The sequence below is a fragment of the Chanodichthys erythropterus genome, chromosome 6 (assembly GCF_024489055.1).
Source record: "Chanodichthys erythropterus isolate Z2021 chromosome 6, ASM2448905v1, whole genome shotgun sequence".
Lineage (NCBI taxonomy): Eukaryota > Metazoa > Chordata > Actinopteri > Cypriniformes > Xenocyprididae > Chanodichthys > Chanodichthys erythropterus.
The window spans coordinates 4,711,099-4,732,607 of record NC_090226.1 but is presented as its reverse complement, the minus strand read 5'-3'; the positions used below and the strand labels follow the sequence as shown (position 1 = coordinate 4,732,607).

At 36.7% G+C, this 21,509-nt stretch overlaps 1 protein-coding gene across 2 annotated transcripts; it reads right to left on the bottom strand.

Moving 5' to 3' along the window:
* Positions 1 to 460: 460 nt before the first annotated feature.
* Positions 461 to 20,963, bottom strand: elk4 (ETS transcription factor ELK4). Of its 2 annotated transcripts, XM_067387794.1 has the most exons (7): positions 20,506 to 20,963; positions 20,132 to 20,162; positions 15,976 to 16,292; positions 12,168 to 12,875; positions 11,235 to 11,438; positions 9,063 to 9,179; positions 461 to 6,892 (listed from the first exon to the last, which is right to left on the bottom strand). In XM_067387794.1, exons 3-7 carry the CDS (start codon positions 16,180 to 16,182, stop codon positions 6,791 to 6,793), a joined length of 1,338 nt encoding a protein of 445 aa, XP_067243895.1. In that variant the 5' UTR covers positions 16,183 to 16,292; positions 20,132 to 20,162; positions 20,506 to 20,963; the 3' UTR covers positions 461 to 6,790. The 2 variants fall into 2 exon arrangements, with proteins under 2 accessions (XP_067243895.1, XP_067243894.1); XM_067387793.1 differs by having other exon boundaries at positions 462 to 6,892; positions 20,132 to 20,963.
* Between the last annotated feature and the right edge of the window lie 546 nt (positions 20,964 to 21,509).

The following is a 21,509-nucleotide window of genomic DNA, read 5'->3' as shown; positions in this document are numbered from 1 at the left end:
ATTTATTCAGAAAAACAATCGATCAGCGAACATAAGCAGAAGTTCATCCAAACCTGCTTGATGTGCGAGAACAAACCTCATTGGTTCTTGCGGAAGCTCAAACACACGACATTGAACCTCATTGGTTCTCACACGTCAAGCAAGCATGCTTGAGCTTCCGTTAACCAGATCTGATGTGTGAGTTGATGTGCGTTTATGCGAATAAAAGCCTAAATTAAATCCGTTCATCATATAAAGCAATCGAATCTCTTTAGAAAATTTGGACTCAACCACTCGATTCATATGGTTAAGATTTATGATCTCTTTATGAACATTTTGAAGTGTTAAAACAGTAGTTGTGTGGCTGTCAATGGAGGGACAGAAATCTCAGATTTTAATAAAATATCTTCATTTTTGTATCGAAGTTAAACGAAAGTCTCATGGGTTTGGAACGACATGAGGGTGAGTAATTAATGACAGAATTTTTATTTTTGGGTGAACTATCACTTTAAGCACAGTGGAACAGCTGAATATTACATGACAGTAAATATTACTAATTAATTAAAATATATTTCTATAGTTAATTGAATATCAATTACTTTTCATGCCATGTTAACTATGTTAGAGAATATTTTATTTAACAATAGTTAAAAACCTTCATACTCTACTCATGAAAAGTGCCAAATCTCTACATTTATTTTCAAGTACAGTAAAATAAAGGGCTTTTAGACTTTTTGTAGTAAGAATCTCCTTACAGAGAAAATATACTGTTGGTAATTGATAAAGCAATCATTGTTTTAATTATGCCACAAAGTCTTAAAATTCATCAAATCTCTGTGCAGCAAATAGCTTAAATGCATAGTTTCCAAATGTTGATCTAAAACCAAAATTTGAGTGTTTGGGGTGGTGGAGTCACTAATAAGATGAGATAAGCTTTACAACAGATTCTAAAAAATACAAAGTGCCAGTAAGAGGAAAAATGTTTAAGTGCTTTAGAATCACATTAAAGAACAACAGATGTTCAGTATGGCTACAATAGTTAAATGTGCTCAGGGGAAAAACAAAACTCGAGCAAATAGAGAAGGAACAAAACATAAGACATCATTGCTTAAAAGCTAAACACACATAACAAACCCATTTTATCCAATACAGAAATTTGAATTTTCATAGAAACAAAACAAATGACTATTTAATGAAGTAAAAAATGCAGTCAAACTGAGCTGCTTTTTCCTCCAAACAAACAAAAAAACAATCTACTAAGTGGGTAAGAGAGCATTTAACTAAAATAATGGAAACAGGTTAAAAAAAAAAAGTCATTGCACACTGCAAAAAAATCCATTATTCAAAATGTAAAAGGCATTAAGCAACTCGATATCCCCTCGATGAGAAGGCAATTGCATGTGCAATGCTCACGATACAGGCAAGAGCAATCAAACACAGTCTGAATGCTGCAGGAATGCAAATGAAGACGCTACAGTTCAAAGTGAAAATACTACAAAAAAAAAACAACAACAACAGCACAATGCTACTGACACCCCATCACATGTTACTATATGTACAATGAACCTATTTCCTTAAAGGAATAGTTAAAAACCCAGTTAAAAACAAATATGAATTTATTTCTTCCATGCAACACACACAAAAAAAGATGTTTTGCAGAATGTTCAAGCTGCTCTTTTTCCATATAAAGAAAGTGGATGATTGATACTGTCAAGGTCCAAAAAGAGCACAAGAGCACCATAAATTACATTTATAGTGTTATCTGAAAAGTAGTTAATTGTTAAAATCTTTGGAGAACAATAATTTCAGTCTGTTTCTCACAGAAAACAACGGCATCAGAAAAAAAAATTACATTTACATTTTACATATTAATGTAGTTTGTGTTAGTTTGTGTATGGAAAAGACATTCTGCAAAACATCCCATTTTTGTCACGCAGGTTTGAAACAACAGTAAACATAATTTAAAAAAAACAACAAAATAAAAATTTGATGTTTGCACACTTGCACTACAAGGGCAGCTATTAAATGAAACAAAATGTTCCTATTCTTGATCTATGCATACAGACTGAAAATATTAACCGATAGTACTAGAAAGTATGAGTAAACAATATTTCATATGATCCATTTTCTACTGGATCTGAATACAGATTCTAGCTTTCATTAATCTATGCTCATGATACATATTACATTAAAGAAATGTTCTGGGTTAAATACAACTTAAGCTTCTATTTAAGAAAATTTGTGTTAAAGGGTTAGTTCACCCAAAAAATCTAAATTCTGTCAAGTTGTTTCAAATCTGTACGAGTTTCTTTGCTCTGCTGAACACAAAAGAAGATATTTTGAAGAACATTGGTAACCAAACAGTTGTGAAACAAATTGAAACAAATACTATGGAAGTTAAAGACAACTGTTTGATTACCAACATTCTTCAAAATTGTGTTCAAAAGAAGAAAGAAACTCATACAGGAAACTATCCCCCCAAAAATGAAAAACAAACTTAACAGAAATAAAATACAATTAAAGTCCTTGGGCAATTAATTTCTTGAGATTACGTCAAAAAATATTTGCTCAGAAATGCTACCAAAAGTTGTATTGAACCCAGAACAATTCTTCAAATAGCTGAAATTTAAGTTCGTAACTCTTTTCAGCAGCAAATAACAAAAATATCCTTTCAGAATAGAAACAATTAACAAAACTGTTGCCTGTTTTTGTTTTACTGGCAACAAACAAGACTAGAAGGCACCATTTTAGCATGGGTGTGAAAGAGCCATTTCTTCTACTTGTTGGGTCTGAGGGTAAGGAAAAGGACTGTGGGTAATCATACAATACCTGAGAGCTGAATTTGAGATGCTGAACAGTTCCTATACATATACACACATTTTTGATCATTTCCCTTTCTATTTTTATCATTGCACTTTAAGTGGTCCTACAGGGCGGGACTAACAGAGTTCAGTTTCTGCAAATTGAGTGTCAGCATTTTAGCCTTGTTCCAGTTTTGCATCTAACGCGTGTCAGTTAGAAATCATGGCTTGAGTTTAAGAGAGACTCTCAGAGGTAGGGTTTTATGTTGTGCAACATATGGCCATTCATTTTCTATATTGGTTTATAAGCGGAGATGTAAAACTGCCAAACGCTCCACAAAAACACCACACGATACTGCATTGACATCAAATATAAGGACTGCAAAGAGGGGCTTGTAGAATCAGACGTTTAGCAATCTTTATGTCGTGCAAGATTCAGTTCTCTCACAGAATCTGATGCCCCTTGGACCCAAAAACCATTCCAGAATTAGTTTTGAGTATTGCCTGATCAGAAACACAACATTAAGGTTTTTGAGGAAAACAGGATTTTTCTCCATATAGTGGACTTCAACTGTTGAAGGTCCAAATTGCAGTTTCAGTGCATCTTCAAAGAGCTCTACATGATCCCAGATGAGGAATAAGAGTCTTATCTAGTGAAACGATTGGTCATTTTCTAAATGCAAATTAAAATTTATATACCTTTTAACCACAAATGCTCGTCTTGCACTGCTTTGCGATGCGCCACGCGTTACGTAATCACGCTGGAAAGGTCACGCTTGACACAGTCCTTTCGAATGAAGAAAGAAAGACACATACATCTTGGATTACATGGGGGTGACTAAATTATCAGGAAATTTTAATTCTAAAGTGAACTAGTCTTTTAAGTTGTGTTAACCATTAAAAGAAATGATTATAAAAGCCTGGAGCCCCCCAAAATGGCACTGTATTGAACAAATGCCATATTTGAAATGTATTTGTTGAATTTAAAGGTGCCCTAGAACTTTTTTTAAAAAGATGTAATATAAGTCTAAGGTATCTCCTGAATGTGTCTGAAGTTTCAGCTCAAAATACCCCATAGATTTTTTTTTTATTCATTTTTTTAACTGCCTATTTTGGGGCATCATTATAAATGAGCCGATTCAGGGCTACTGGCCCTTTAATTCTCGTGCTCCACGCCCACGGAGCTCGCGCTTGCCTTGAACAGTGCATAAACAAAGTTCACACAGCTAATATAACCCTCAAATGGATCTTTACAAAGTGTTCGTCATACATGCGGCATGCATGCGTCGGATTATGTGAGTATTGTATACTGTTATATTGTTTACATTGATTCTGAACGAATTTGAGTCTGTGCTCCATGGCTAACGGCTAATGCTACACTGTTGGAGAGATTTATAAAGAATGTAGTTGTGTTTATGAATTATACAGACTGCAAGTGTTTAAAAATTAAAATATCGACGGCTCTTGTCTCTGTGAATACAGTAATAAACGATGGTAACTTTAACCACATTTAACAGTACATTAGCAACATGCTAACGTAACATTTAGAAAGACAATTTACAAATATCACTAAAAATATCATATCATCATGGATCATGTCAGTTATTATTGCTCCATCTGCCATTTTTCGCTATTGTTCTTGCTTGCTTACCTAGTCTGATGATTCACCTGTGCACAGATCCAGACGTTACTGGCTGCCCTTTTCTAATGCCTTTCATAATGTTGGGAACATGGGCTGGCATATGCAAATATTGGGGGCGTACACCCCGACTGTTACGTAACAGTCGGTGTTATGTTGAGATTCGCCTGTCTTCAGAGGTCTTTAAAACAAATGTGATTTATATAAGGAGGAGGAAACAATGGAGTTTGAGACTCACTGTATGTCATTTCCATGTACTGAACTCTTGTTATTTGACTATGCCTAGATGAATTCAATTTTTCATTCGAGGGCACCTTTAAAGAAACCACCAATGGAAAAGGATATATGGTATAATCTACCAAGCAGGGGTTAACTGGACTGTGCCAACCCGCCAAACCAGCTACAACAGGACAGACACTTCTGGCTGGGCATTACAAACAGCTTCGGCTTGTTGTCCAAGGTAGATTGTATTCTGCGGGGGGATTGAATCTTGCACAACACCGGGAAAGCTGACAAATGCAGGAATGGTTTTGAGCATTTGGCCTGAGCTCTACAGACAGCCATCCAGTTACGGTACGCATCCAACTGATCTCCACCAATCCAACCATCCTAATGGTGGGATGAGGGATTAAGCACTGAGACGGTGCCGTTCCATTCCATTGTACGCTGCGTACGCTCCATTAGCTTAATGGTGAATCGCTGGTCTATTGGAGTAAAGCAAGTCCTTGGGTTTTCCCACTCAACTGAAATCATTCCTAATGGCTTTCAGTCTTTCAGAAAAGGGAAATGGTTTCTATGAGAAGATTTGCATGATAAGCATCGCCACAGTGGCGTATGTGGTGGTGTTACGGTAATGGTTCAATGGCTTTGGGGCGTGTTTGGAAACACGCTTCATCACGCAGTCGCCATCAAGCACTGCGACAAGGATGATGGCAAATTTGGCCTACTAAATGCCCTCTCAAAAAAGTGCATCATGGTCAAAGCACTAGAAAAGTTGGGGTTAATGTTTTAAGATGTCACTTTAAGAGGTGTTTTTCAATGTTGAGGGTTATATCAAGAATATGACATCTTCAATCTTCATAAAGAGTTCACCCAAAATTTAATGAAATATCATGTTGTTCCAAATCTGTATGACTTTCCTTTTTTCTGTGGAATGGATTGTATACAATGAAATTCAATGGGGTTCAATGTTGTTTCATGGTCGACAACAGTTGAAATATTCTCCAAAAGATTGTGTTCCACAGAAAGAAAAGACAGATGTACAGGTTTGGATCAACATGAATTAAAAAATTGATTCTGATTCTGGTTGTGATACATTGCATACATCACACATTAAAACGTTGTCACGAGTTGCACCAGCTAGTCAGTTAGTGTAGATGCAGACACAATAATAGGAAAATTAGTCTGTACACAAACTGCGTTCCAAAGTAGCTGTGTGATATTAGTTTTGTATAATAAGCTGTAACAGCCAATTATATTTGGAATTATCTGGAAATGAGCTTTGAGCGATGCTGGTGCTGCAGACATCTGAGATGGTCTGAGTTCCTTTATAATGTTCACTTACAAACCAAAATTTGTTCACTACCTTGAAACGAATCAAGCGACACTCAGAAGCGGACAGAAATTCGAGTAAACATAAGTAGGCGCAAAAGCCTTAGTAAGTGCAGCTTGTTTTTATATAAGTGCTGTTCTAAGTGTGGTTATTGTGACGAAACACTTTAAACATGGCAGTAAGTGCAGCATGAGGAAAGGTACAAGATAAAACAGAGGTCACCATTATCAAAATCACAAGGCAAAGGGGCGGTTTGGCTTGGCAAGGCAGGTTTGTTTGAGGACGTCCCAAACAAAAGGCAAACATGAGTTGAGACGAGGTGAACTTGCTGGATTATGTACAAAACGATCCCTCTGTATCCGATGCAGAACAGGGATCTGGCTGTACAAACACATGATGTCGACATCATGTGAGAATCTCTTTCTTGTCTGATTGAAATCTTAAGCGCCACGAGAAATCAGGATCCCAGTCAAACAATGGTAAAGCACACACACGATGCCCATTTTGGCAGCTGTGGAGATCAACAGCCATCTGCTTTAGTCACACTAGAGCCAATCCCTGAAGACCAGTGCATTAAAAAACAGAAATGAAAGATTTATAGTGTCCTGCAGACACTATATAATGGCTTGATATACCTCGCAAGGAAAAGTGTTTGTGACAGGTTTAAGAGTCAAATGGATGCTCTTGATGCTTAAACGATGGTCATAAATCTTTTTTTCATGAAAAGGTCCAGTTCAGGTGAACAAAATAAGGTTAATCTGCATTTTATCAATCAAGAACATGAGGCAAAGATGAAGTGTGTCGGTTTTCGTCCCCCTCTTATGTCTTCTGTGGATCGGGTGAGAGAGGGCCAGGCGTGTTGGTGCCGTCTAAATTATATACGGGAACAGAGAACTGCGTGGAACTCAGGGCAGAAGGAAACTGATAAAAGGAAAGAAACAGAATGAAAAAAACTGAACGCATCCTTTCTGGAATATTGTTATTTTATTGAGAACATCTCAAAGGCCCTGGCGTCTTTACCATTGTGGTTATAGTTAAAGGGTTAGTTAACCCAAAAATGAAAATTCTGTCATTTATTACTCACCCTCATGCCGTTTCACACCCATAAGACCTTCGTTAATCTTCAGAACACAAATTAAGATATTTTAGTTGAAATCCGATGGCTCTGTGAGGCCTCCATAGGGAGCAATGTCACTTCCTCTCTCAAGATCCATAAAGGTACTAAAAACATATTTAAATCGGTTCATGTGAGTACAGTGGTTCAATATTAATATTATAAAGCGACGAGAATATTTTTGGAGCGCCAAAAAAACAAAATAACAACTTATTTAGTGATGGCCGATTTCAAAACACTGCTTCATGAAGCTTCGGAGCACAAATGAATCAGTGTATCGAATCTGCTGTTCGGAGCGCCAAAGTCACGTGATTTCAGCCGTTGGCAGTTTGACACGCGATCTGAATCATGATTCGATACACTGATTCATTTATGCTCCAATGCTTTCTGAATCAGTGTTTTGAAATCGGCCATCACTAAATAAGTCGTTATAAATGAATCAGTGTATCGAATCATGATTCAGATCGCGTGTCAAACTGCCAACGGCTGAAATCACGTGACTTTGGCGCTCCGAACAGCAGATTCGACACACTGATTCATTGGTGCTCCGATGCTTCCTGAAGCAGTGTTTTGAAATCGGCCATCACTAAATAAGTAGTTTTTTAGTTTTTTTGGCGCTCCAAAAATTTTTTAGGTCGCTTTATAATATTAATATTGAACCACTGTACTCACATAAACTGATTTAAATATGTTTTTAGTACCTTTATGGATCTTGAGAGAGGAAATATCAATGCTCCCTATGGAGGCCTCACGGAGCCATCGGATTTCAACTAAAATATCTTCATTTGTGTTCCGAAGATTAACGAAGGTCTTACGGGTGTGGAACGACATGAGGGTGAGTAATAAATGACATTTTCATTTTTGGGTGAATTAACCCTTTAACTAATACTAAAGTTATTAAAATGTAGTCATTGAAATACAGCTGAAATGAAATAAAATATAAATATTAGATGAAAAACAAACTGGAAATGAGAAATGTTGCATTGGCAAGTTACTAAAACTGAAATAAAATAAATTCAAAAATAGAAACCCTGCAAAAAATGACAACAGCACATAACAAAATTACTCAAACCTAAGTTAAAATTAAAAAAAAAAAACTAAAAAAGTAAATAAAAGCAACATTCAAAATATTAATAAATACTACAATAGTATATAAATACTAAAATAACACCAGTTTTCACACTTACTCCACAAGTTATGTATATATATATATATATATATATATATATATATATATATATATATATATAAAAATATAAAACTAATTGTAAATATAAATAATAATAAAACAAAATTCATAATAAAAATACTTACACTACCAAAAAAAAAAAAAAAAAACGGATTATACAAGTATGATTTTTCAAAGCTTTTGGAAACTCCCTGATATCTCCAGATTTTCCAGGACCATGGGAATCCTAAACAACTCAGTCTTTCTAAACCGACAAAAAAACCTCAAAGCACAAAGACATTGCTCCCATTGTAATCAACAAAGCTGTTTTCACTAGAAGTGCAATATCGGGTAGCATATAATTTTAGTCTTTCTACAAAGCTAATCCAACCACTTCAATTTCCCTGTTAGTCTGAAAGAAAATACATTTACAAATAAGTGTGAACTGATTTCTGTGAATTTTATTCATTTTTTATTTAAGAAACTTCTTAGTGTTACATCAAAGACAGCTTTGATTGTTAAAATATGTTCTAAAAACTTGTAAATGAGGATTGTAATGTTTATTTATGAGTAACTTATGACATTTACTTCACTATTCAGCTCTCAAATCAGTGGAAATGCAGGCTGGTATGAGCACCAGCACCATTTTGGGCTAAAAGGAACAGCTGTGGCACTCACAGATGGCGTGATTTGAATCTAAATAATAAAATGTGACGATAAACTTAAAGAGGGTGGAATCAAGTTTAGGTTTGGACCAAGTGTGAAAACGGCAGTAAGCTTAGTAAATAAGCTGAGTTCAGGTGACTCACCTGGAAGAGGGTATGTGCGCCCTGTCTCCGGGCGGGACTGAGGGGTGCCACCGGGCTGAGGGTGCTCCAGAAATGGATATTCGACAGAAGAGGACTGGGGGTGAGCAGCAGGGGTGTCTGCAACAAATGTGAACTTTTTCAGAAGTAACTCTCTTTCCATTAAGGATGCCTTTTCCAAATACTTGTGAGCATCATAGCACAAAGCATTTGCAAGAGGCATAACCCTGAAATATAAATGTTTAATTAAAAGTGGCTTAATGAGACTTTAAGAAGCAATAAGAATTAATCACAGGGCAAGGGTTCTGTATTTCTCGAAAAAAACATAAATAATAGATTTGAATTATAGTATATTTCATCTTTCATCTCACTGAAGAGACAGCAGGGGGTGATCCTCTGAGGCTGGCTGTATGAGTGCTCATAAATGCAAAGATTGTGCAGTCTTAACGAGGTGATCCATCAAAGTAGCATCCGGCTAAACCTCGGCATATGATCACGATCATGTAACAGCCAATGAGTGTCTCCTAAGCACATCAGCACGACTGAGTTTCACAGGTTTCAGTGGTGCACTATTGCCCTCTAGTGCCTCAAAATGGCATCAATGCAACCGCATAACAAAAAGGGTTTTTAATGTGATCTCACCATATTCCTGTGCAGTATAACCAAAAATTTTAAGAAAAATATGTAGCTTGTGTACCTATGTACCTTTTTTTTTTTTTTTTTAAACCACGCACCCTCAGACACAGTGATCAGTTGCATTATCAGCGGTCATTTTAGTATTTGTGCATAAGCCTGGTAGCATTTGCAAACATATTTAACAGGTCATTTTGACATCTAAGTTGCAAATAATGGCAAAAATAATTTGTGAATAAATTGCACAAAAATCCATTCAAATATTGTATGCATATTTTGTGAAGCATAAAGATGCAAACAACATTTCCAAAATGCACATATGGACATATAATGCATTTAATTTTTTCTGCTTTGCTTGCTGAGTTTTGTCTGCATAATAATTAGTATTTTTAGACAGATGGACGTTCTGACCACAAAATCTACATATGTTTTGTACTAATTTATTCAAAATTGTCTGTGCAACATGTCATGGAGACTTTTACAAATTATTTAAATAACCACTTTTTTAAACTACCACTTTGTTGCATGGTGAACTATTATCATGGCATTAATTTAAAGTGGCCCTATTATGCTTTTTCAAATATGTAATATAGCTGTTTGTGAATCTAAATGGTCTGCAAAAATCAGCAGTGCACAACAAATACATTTATTGTCTCCTAAAAGAAAGAATCGATGCCAAAGTAAGTCCTCAGTAATTCCAGTCTCACTTCCTATTACAAACCTACGTAATAACAATGTAACAAATTTGCATAATGCCATCCTATGATCTTCATTGGCTGCACACAAACAACATCTACTTTGACCCTCAAACACTGTAGTTGTAGCTGAGAATGAAAGAGTTTGGTTCGTGTTGTCGAAAAATCCACTTTGCATGTACTTCAAAAGAATGAGGACTCGTGCTGGAATTGATACGGAAAAAACTATGCCATCTGTTCATATTACTGTGTATCAAGCGCTGAGGAAGCCTCCGGAGCTGAAATTCAGATATAAATCCGACACAAGCTGTAGGTGGTAGACCAATAACAACAGACTGAGCCATCTGACCATTCAGTGCAGAGTAGACTCTCAGAAAGGAGGGGTTTAGAGAGAATGAATCTTCAAACAAATTGTTGTCGAACTCTTTGAGAAATGAGGTGATGTGAAATGTAAATTATGAAAAATTTAAAGCGTTTTTTGACCTTGGATGCATGCAAACAAAATAAAAATTAAGAACCTTTAAAATAGAATAACAGGGGCACTTTAAGACTAAATGACACAAAAACTGCTGTTGGTTGATTAGTTTTATATGTTGGTCAAACAGCTGTCTAAGTGGGCAATTAATGGCCAGATCAAGGTAAAGTGGTCCAACATTCTGGCTACAATAAGCAGAGTCAAATAAAACAGCAATAGTAAATAACTGCAAAAGAGGATGCGCCTCTAGGGAGTTGGGCAGAAATTACGACCCAACACGAAAACTGCTGATGATCTGATGATTCTTACAAATCAATGCCAGCAGAAAATAGCATTGTACATATGTGATGGGGCAGTCAGGAGGGGACTGACCTGCAGGAAGGCTGGGGTGAGAGAGGCTGTTGGGAGGGAGGGGCTGGACAGATTGAGTGGGCTGAGGTCAGAGCTGGTCACCACCAGCGTGGGCATCAACTCCAAGCCTTTGGGTTTCTTAGACTTTCCGCTGAGATTGCGGGGTGGAGATTCGGACATCTCAGAAGCTGGTGTTGTGTCCTTGGAAACAGAGGAGGGCTGGACCTGATGGATCGAAAGAGAGGTTTTGATATAGAATTTTAATAAAATAAGGGTGGACACTTGTTTTATATTTACATCTTACATAATTATTGATATAAATATTTACATGTGTATTATATTCATTTAGCAAATAATTGAATTATTATTTTTAAAACATTTTTCATTACATATTCAAATTATTATTAAAAGTGTTTCAAGGCTTGAAATGTAATAAAATTTATAAAACCAAGTCAAATGCTGAATTTATCTAATTGACTATATTAAAAAGGATACCTAAAAGAACTGTTATAAATAAATATAAATAAAAACGAATAAAATAAATAAATAATAAAATAAAAATATTAAAATAATAAATATAAAAAATTAAAATAAGCAAATAAAATGAACATTTTGAAAAAAAAACATTCTATATGTTTATCTGAATAAATTAATAAAATTATACTTTTTTATTAATTATATTTTTATAAATTAATATGATTAAAATAAATAAAATAAAATACAAAATAAAAATAGGTTTCAACCGTATTATATTGTATATGTGTGTTATATGTTAGTGTAAGCAAACTAACCCACGAGATGATAAAAATACACCTAACATGTATATTTTGTGAACTCTATACTTAAAGGGAACACCATAGTAAAATTACTGTGTAAATTCTGTGCACAAAGCTTTTACCATTATGGCACACTACCATCATTCCAATATTAATTTCCAATGCCAGCATGCTGTACCTGCAATTGTAACTCTGAAGGCTGTGAGGAGAGGGACTCGATTTCACTATCAATCACCAGCTCCTGGGAATCAGTCATCGGAGAAGAAGAGGGAGACTGGGAATGAGGGAGCAGTGAAGAAGAGATTCTTGAGAGCGGGAAGCCCGTCATGGCATTCTCTGAAGTGGGATTCTCCACAAACGCACACACAACATGTGAAACGGTGCTCTGTTTGGTCTCATTTTCTGTCGGAGAGGGCAGTGGAGCTTGGACGGGTTGTGCCGGAAGTTCAGGCCTCCCCATAGCAGACGGAGTGGTGATTCTATTCTGTGGCATGGTCCCGAATTTAATGACTGTGGATGGCTGGGGAGACTCCTGGCCTGCCTTTTTGTCTATTAGCTTTTCTCCTGGGTTCTCAATCTTCATTGATTTAAAAAGTTGTGTTCCTGACTGCAAAGAAGTCAACGTGAAGGATGTGTACAAGCCGGAGTGGATATAGTCATTCCGGCTGGATGCTTTGGCCTGACCCGGTGGGCCGGCACCTCGGTCTGAAGCGGCTTTGCTGTCTTTATCCCTGGAGATGTTTGCAGGTTTGTCGGAGAGGGGCGAAGGTCCGGCAGAGCCCCCGTCTGCACCCTCCGTTCTGGCCATCACATCCCCCTTTAGGATATCAGGGTACGACACGAAACGATAAACAAACTTCTGCCCGTTTACTTTTTTGATAATGTTCTGCAAGGAAAGATTAGAAAGAATGCATGTTTATTTTAGCTGATGAATGATTTTCTCCTACATACATCTAAAAATATCTATGTAAAAAAGCAATCACCCAAACAAATCAACCGAAACCATTTTTACCAGCCAGTCAGTTGCGTTCTTCTACCCTCTCTACCAAAATAATGAACCCAAGTTAAAAGACCAGGAAGAATGCGGAAAACAATACCTCTTGCCCTGTGGTGCCAAGATGAGGCTTAAAAAGCTGAAACGCCAAACCCTCAAACACACGGTTCCCGTTCAAGAATGAACCCGAGAGGCCATGACTTCCTTACTGCACTAAAAGGCTCTGTGACCCTCTTGTTTCAGTTCAGCGTGACTTGATTGTGTGTTTACAACAACTAAACAACTTGACGATGAGAGGGCTGAAAGCTAGCAATTATAATAAATGCTGATTTAAATATATGACCACAACACCATTTAAGCTGTGCTCACACTGCCAGTGACAAAGCGACATAATCCCATTTATTTCAATGGAGAGCTGGTGATATCCGGCGACATGACTGAGAGTGACCGTTGGCGACAGGATGTAGGCATCTAGTGATGCGACAAAGTTGAGATATGTTTAACTTTATGCAAATGAAGAGAGACTTTCGGGAGCGACAACCAACTGGAGTGAAGATAGTGGATTGCATTTGATCAGAGATGGTGGAAAACTTATTTTAGTGGTCCTATAATTTATGTCTCTGACTGTATACATACTGGGGTACTTGCTATACTGACTCTAGAGCCTGAATGGTTTTGTGAACCCAGTTAGACCGTCGCTCACACTTTCATTGCAGATAAATAGCTGCGATGGCAAAGAGCACTCGCTGTTTCTCATTGATCTTTAATATTAAGCATTTCATGTACTGATCCCATTTTTATTTAGCCTTTCCCCTTAAAAAATGTCTTAGTGGCAAGAAAACTGAGTCATTCATAAACTTTATTAGGCAACCAGCAGCAGGGACGCCCACTAGTGACTTCACCGCCAGCCACTGGCAACATGCAGCGGCAAAGTCGCTGGCAGTGAGAATGCAGCTTTTTATAATCTAGCCTTATTTAATAATTTATAATTATTTTACTTTATAATTAAATATAATTAATTTGCATGTGGAAGTGAAGCAGAACGTGCACGCCGCTTTATTCCCATACCATGAAAGGGAATTGGAACTGGGATGGTCAAGTTTCAAAATAACAAAAAAAGCAGCATAAAATGGCATACAAGTTGTCCATAAAACTTGTGTACACATAGCAATTTTCCCTATTCATAATTTATGTTAATAAAAAATAACCAATAAATGGCCAATGTATACTGTTCTGTCAATTTAAGGAGCTAAATTCTAATCAATGTCAACTTCAAAGTCATCAAAATGATAATGTAAAGAATAACTATTCATTTTGAAATTAATAGTTGATGAAAAAGTTAAAATAAAAAGAGATTTTGGACCTCTATTTTAAGCACTTTTTAAGAATGATTAAACTTTGATGTAATCGAATGCTAAACATTTAGTTTATTTTAGGGGTTCAAGTGCATAGGGGCCAGCAGCGGCCAATGAAGTTTGAGCATCTATTAGACAGGGGCTGCGTTCCATTCCACTTTTAGACATGCACTCGCAAACTTCCCTAAGCACTTCCCCTCGGGGAAATCCCTGCCGGCGTTTTGCGGCGTCACCGCATATCGCGTTTAATTTACCCCACCACAAACAACTCTATGATATATTATTGATATATTTAAAACACAAATATATACATATATAATACTGCATTAATCAATTTCGTAAGTGGAAAAAATTAAATAATAAATCAGTTCCATTGCGGATTCCAAGTGATCAAGGGCTTAGGACGTTCCAATTCAGCCCATTGCAAAGGTTCCGCCAGTAGTGGGCACTCATGCAACATAAGCAATATCGTACATCCGAGTCAACAAGACTGAGGGAAGTTAGCAAGGGAAGTTAGCGAGGGAAGGTCATAAAAAAAATTTAAAAAACTGGAACGCATCCAGGGTTAACAGAGGCCGATCGAAATGAACTTGACTTTGACTTACAGCCTGTGAGAAATTCAAAAGAAATCAGCCACCAGGGGGTGCCTACATGTTTTGCATGATTGTATATCGCGCGATTCTTCGCACACGCCCACAACATTCATACCACATGTTAGAACTCCTCATTCTGAGCAACTTTGCCTCTAGGACCGCCTCTGTCCATCGAATCGTTCGCTAAATATTGGATATTAATTCAAAAAACAACTTCGGCAAACTATTCCTAGGTTTTTGGCTCAACCTCGATAACTGTTAAAAAGCTTTATAAACCATAAATTTCCTGTACTAGTATACACTGCCCTCCAAAAGTTTGGAAACACCCCTGGCAAAGTGTGGTTTTGGATGATATCAGCATAAATCCTTATCATTTTTTGGTGCAAATACATTAAAGTAACTTGACATTATCACTGAAGACCAGCAATAATAATTTTCATTTTGATTACATAATAATGGCAATATATACATTTCAAAGTCAGACATGCCCCTTTGCCAGCTGTGATGCCTGGTTACTGGTTTATAAACTTGGCCCAAGATTTTTGGGTCAGCACACCTTAACCAACAATTGATTGCCAATTAAGTTTAGAATACAATGAACCCAGTTTCAGAATGGTGGATATTTTGATTAATCGAAAATTTAAGTTTTTTCCTATGTATAAACTGTTTATATAATAAAATATGTCTTCGTAGTTTGTGTTGTCCCTTATCAGTGCAAAATTATCACAAATTAAAAAGGATTCATGCCAATATTGTCCAAAACCCCACTTTTTTAGGGCATTTCCAAACTTTTGGAGGGCAGTGTACCTTTTACGCATGTGCTTAAAGGCCTTAAAGCGCTTGAACCCCGATAACTGCTGCTCGCAGATATATTTTAATAGAGCACAAGCCCTATTAACGATTATCTTTCCAGCTCAACAGACCCCATTCCCAGCTTGGACAAACAGCAAAACATATCCTTTTATGTTCCACAGAAGAAAGAAAGTCATATGGTTTGGAACAATGTGTAAATGATGACTGAACATTTATTTTTCAATGACACACCTTGTCATAGTAGTAACGCAGAGCCCGGCTGAGCTTGTCATAGTTCATGCTGGGTTTGTTCTTGCGGGCGCCCCATAATCTGGCCACCTCCTCGGCCTGTAACAGTTTGAACTCGCCATCCTCGTTGGTCCAGCAGATAAGCTGGTCATTGCTGGGGTCCAACAGGAGCTGCAGCAGGAACTGCCACAGGGTCACTGAGCTGTCCATGTCCTTCTCTATCCACAGCTGAGGGGGAAATGTTACCTTACGGGACCCTGTTCACGCTCACAGCCTGGCCGACACGTCACGGCATATTCCGGCACATATCCTGACGGAGGCTGAAATATAAATAATGCAATTAGATTACAAATTGAATTTTAAAATAATAGCAAGAGGGAGATATGTATGCAAGCATAGCATTTGTATATAAAGCAAACTCAAAAGGAAGCATTTCGCTTAAACCAAACCTAGAGCGACCATTCTTGAAATCATAAAAACATGGTAAATATGCACACCATATTAAATACCAAATGGTACTGGACTTCAGCGTAATCCTGGCAGTGTGAACAGTGCAGACCGACAGCATGCGTGTAAGCAGCTTAAATTAAAACTAAATCTGCCTTGACTCATCCGATATCCAGCTGGTAGTTGCCAAAGAGAGCGAAAAAGTCTCCCACGTACAATCTGACAGAACAGAACATACAAACATAGAAACAAAGAGGCGAGACATGACAGCATTCCTCAGACTGTAGGAGACAAGGTCTGGGAATTTTACACTACACAAAGAGTTCAGGCCAAAATGAACTGAGATAGCATGAGCCATTACATGTAGCTCAAAATGATGGCCTGTTGAATGATGATAGTGATTACATACTGTAAATGTGGCACTTGTGCATCTTTAATTTAATGGCTAAAATTAGATGCACATTTGGTTGCTGCTTATTTTGTCTTTATTATAGAAGTGAATGACCCTAGATCTCACCATAATTACACAAATAGTGTAATGGGTAAAGTCAATCGGTCTTTGTCAGGTGACGTCACACTCGTGAAAACCGAAGTGCATTATGGGTGTCGTCGCCATTTCTGAGGTATCCAAACAATCTCTGTATCAGTGCAGAGTTGTTTCTTCTTTGGCTACTTTTCATTGTAAAAATGGCACACTTTTGTTGTGTGAAAAGCTGCAATAATATGTCCCACGATAGAAAATGTCAAAAACTTTACTACGAGATTAGATTTAGTCGGTTTCCTACTTGAAAAAAGGCTGTACGGAGAGTATGTAACGTTAGAGGCAATAACAGAGGCGCCGGATCGCACGGGTTGCCGCGGTGAGACGCAAAACATCACTTTCGTCAAGATATCTCCATTCAAGTATGTTTGCTTTCTACATTTCACAAAGGTAAGTTAGAGGTTTCTGTTTTCTAAAGTAGAAAACGTTATAGCAACGCATTGTTTTGGATTGTATGTGCTATGAAACAAGTCAATTTAAACTGAATCCCTTTACTTGAATATGTCTACATTTTATTTTTCTTAATTTTGCTACAGCATTTTTATACTTAAGGTACGACATTTTTGCTCTGTATCTATATACTGATTCTAATTTTCTGACTACTTTTTACAGCTGTGGTCTGTGGACCTTTTCATTTCATTGCAGATCAGCCTGCTTAAAGATTATGGAGACTGACCCCAACTGGACACCATCCCTCCCTACATTAAGGCCACATCAGCATTAAACACAGGCTGTGTCTCAATCAGCTCCCTAGTTCATTAGTTAGGGCACTGATCAGGACGGTCTCAGTCACAAAATTTGTATACACAATATACTGATTCAAGAGCTCAGAGCTGATTGAGATGCACACACAGACACTAAGGAAAAACAATCCAGTCAGCTACTTGGGTAAAGTTGGTTTTATATTTGCACATTCAGACTTCTGATAAATTCAGACTTTCCAATAAATATGCAATAAATTAATGTTTGCGAATTTTAAGCAGCGACATGATATTGACGACCAACGATTGTCAACTTATAACATTTTTCACAGTCGATCAAAATAGGCAAGTATTGTTTAATGGCATATTTACTTGTGAATGTCCACTGAATGTCCAATGTAGTGTGATTAACAAGGCTATTGAATACGGATGTGCGAATATAAAACCAACTTTACCCAAGTCAGTCAGCTGACACTATGGTCCATCAGGCTGGAGAAAGTGATCATCTTCACACTGAGAAGATGCAGGAGGCTGGAGGAGATGGTGATCTGCATGTGCAGAAGTAAACCGACTTGATATGTACAGGATGTCTGATGTTTGTTTTGGAGATGATGTTAATGTACTATACGGGTCTGCCAAACCTGGGAACCTTTATGGCGTTACAATTTGTTTTTTTTTTTTTTTTTTTGTGCCTCTGATTCCAGACGCAACAAATACAAATTTCAAATGCTTCTGTGAACCTTAATATACCTCAGATTTGGTCTGCCTGCACAACACTTCTAATGTTTCCCCTGAGACGGTATACAGAACATTCAATGAAACTGTGTCATATCTATGCAAACCTGAAGCTTTCAGCTGTATGGGCATACAGAGATGATTTGCACAGAAATATGTCTCCTTTGTTTAAATACAGAGTAGCAGAGATTACTGACTGTTTTGAGATTTTCACAGAGAAACCATCCAATCAGCGCATGTTTGAATCTTTTGTAGAATTGTAGTGTAAAAATGTGCTGATGCTTTATCCAGTCTTGCATGAACAATAAAGCATGTATAATTAAATTTTTCAGGGTGATTTGTAGATTTATGTTATATGCACTTATAGTATTAACAGGATAATTAATAATATACACAATCTGTAAATCAGATATTTAACTTGCATGACATATCTTTGTTTTTATTATTATTAAGGCCTTTGGACAAAAAAAAGAAAAAGAAAAAAAAAAGACTCATAATGTCATTGACCCAGACAACACAGAGGTAGGTCTAAAAGGTATACTATATCAGAATGTACTGTAATAAAATACACTATTAAATTCTACATACATCTCTGATGATGCCTTGTTTATTGGAACAATGTTTATTGTGTTATACATTGGTTTATGTACTTAATGCAATAAAGGAAAAAAAATGCATGAAAAAAAGGGTAGTATTAGTTCAAAATTCTTCCTGATAATACTAAACCATCCTTAATCATGCACTTGTTATATAGTTAACACGACATCATTATCGTTACTATACTGTGTTATCGCAGTCCTTCCTTCAGAACATAAATAAATCCTGCACCCATTAGTGAAATATCTGTGATCTTCGAGGGATTGATAGTTTTTAAATTGTTCACTATGCGTTTATGCCATAAACAAGACAGTTAACAATATTTAAGTATGATGATTTAGGTAGCAATGCGGGGTCAGTAGCACTCCAACTTACTGCAGTCAGCTCGTACAGATCTATGTTATGAATGGATGAAAAATTCTCCAAATAACGGTCCCTGGCATCTTTGGTGAGTTTATCGCGATATGAAATTTTAACTTTGTTCTTGTGCTTCTTCATATTTGCGAGTTATTTGCTTGTTATCTCAACTCGTGTAATCTCTTTCATTCTCACAGTCAGCAGGGATACCACAAATATGGCGCCGCGGTGACGTCACACACAACAAAATCACGTGTCTGACAAAGACCGATAGCTAATATATACACCCATCTGAATATTCAATATGAATACTACAGTTACACTAAATGGTTTTTAATGTAGATGTCATCTCATAATGACAGATTTCATATATCCATATTACTATAAAACTACTAAATATACCTTTAATTCTTTTGAGATTAACCTGCAAATCCGGGACCAAAGGTTGGCAAACGTACGAAAATATATCCTAAATGTGCATTTATCCCTAAACAATACGTTTAAACTCACATAAATGCTCTTTTGTGTAAAATATTAATTCCAGAAATCTGAATAGGAGCTAACGTTAATGCAAAACCTCCACGCCAGTTCAACCATATTTAACAGCGCAAACGGGTCAAAGTACATTATTTATCATTCGTTTTAGTTTTCAAATTCCTCTACAATAAGTATAGTCAACAAATTATAAAGTGATCGAAAACATATGCGAATGCCCTAAACTGCAACCTGTTAGAACTTGAGTTTCGCTCGTTAGCATCGAGCTAATGTCTGTCAAACTCACCTGAGAAGCTTTGTGCTCTCCGGAGTCGGTCCTGGAGATGTTTTCCGACAGATTAAAACCAAAAAAAGAAATAAAATAAAATAAAAAATGCAGACTGTTTTCCCGTATGTTTACATCGTGTAAAGATATTTGGTGGTCAGCTAGCGTAGCGTGCTAGTCCGCTAGCTATCGGAGACTTAGCGAACTTTAGACTCATTAAACTAACAAGTTGATTTAAATTCTACTATTTAAAGCGGTTTTCTGCCGTATTTACAACGAGAACGACTAAAAAGAAACAGAGAAAAAGTAAGGAAAACACTAAAGTCTCTCCATCTCTCGTATTGATATTTTTAGCTGCAACCACAATAATACAAAACAGGAAGCAACAAACCCACCAGATTAAACACTCTAACAGCGCACAATAAAACTCCAGAACAAAGACTGAGATTTTATGAATCTGTAAGAAATGAGGTGCATTTAGTTTGAACAGCGATAATATCCTCCAGATGTAAGATCAGCAGCTCGAGAAATGCAGTGAAGCCAGTGAAGTGCAGTGAGTGAAATCATGCAGATTATCTCATGATATTACTTCATCTATGACCATAATAGTTCTTTAACCTATCATTACATGTAGTCTACTTCTTGGTGGAAAAATGAAACTACAAATATTAATTTGGATGGTGTTGAAATATTATATAACATACATGTACTTTGACATGTTTGTACTTTGACATTTAGATAAGAAATAACAGGATAGACAATAAAATGATGAAAGGATGTGAAATGACAAAGATAGATAGATAGACAGATGCATAGATAGATAGACTAGGTAGAGCAAGATAGACAGACTAGAGAGAGCAATAGATAGATAGACAGATAGATTGGATAGAGCGATAGACAGCAATAGATAGACTAGATAGACAGACAGACTAGATAGAGTGATAGATAGATAGATAGATAGATAGATAGAGCAATAGATAGACAGACAGACTAGATAGAGCAATAGATAGAGAGCAATAGATAAATAGACAGATAGTCTAGATAGAGCGATAGATATAGCAATATATAGACAGATAGATAGACTAGATAGAGCCATAGACAGATAGATAGATAGATAGATAGATAGATAGATAGATAGATAGATAGATAGATAGATAGATAGATAGACTATATAGAACGATAGACAGCAATAGATAGACAGACAGACTAGATAGAGCAATAGATATAGAGCAATAGATAAATAGATAGATAGACTAGATAGAGCAATAGACAGATATAGATAGATAGATAGATAGATAGATAGATAGATAGATAGATAGATAGATAGAACGATAGACATCAATAGATAGATAGACAGACAGACTAGATAGAGCGATAGCAATAGATAGACAGACTAGAT

Bases quoted from the DNA above. Each gene is read 5' to 3' on its own strand.
- elk4 (XM_067387794.1), bottom strand. From the start codon at position 16,182: ATGGACAGCTCAGTGACCCTGTGGCAGTTCCTGCTGCAGCTCCTGTTG. The intron at 11,439-12,167 runs GTACAGCATGCT...TCGATCCATCAG, and splicing joins CTTCAGAGTTACAATTGCAG to GTCCAGCCCTCCTCTGTTTC. The intron at 6,893-9,062 runs GTGAGTCACCTG...TCCTTTTATCAG, and splicing joins GCGCACATACCCTCTTCCAG to TTTCCTTCTGCCCTGAGTTC.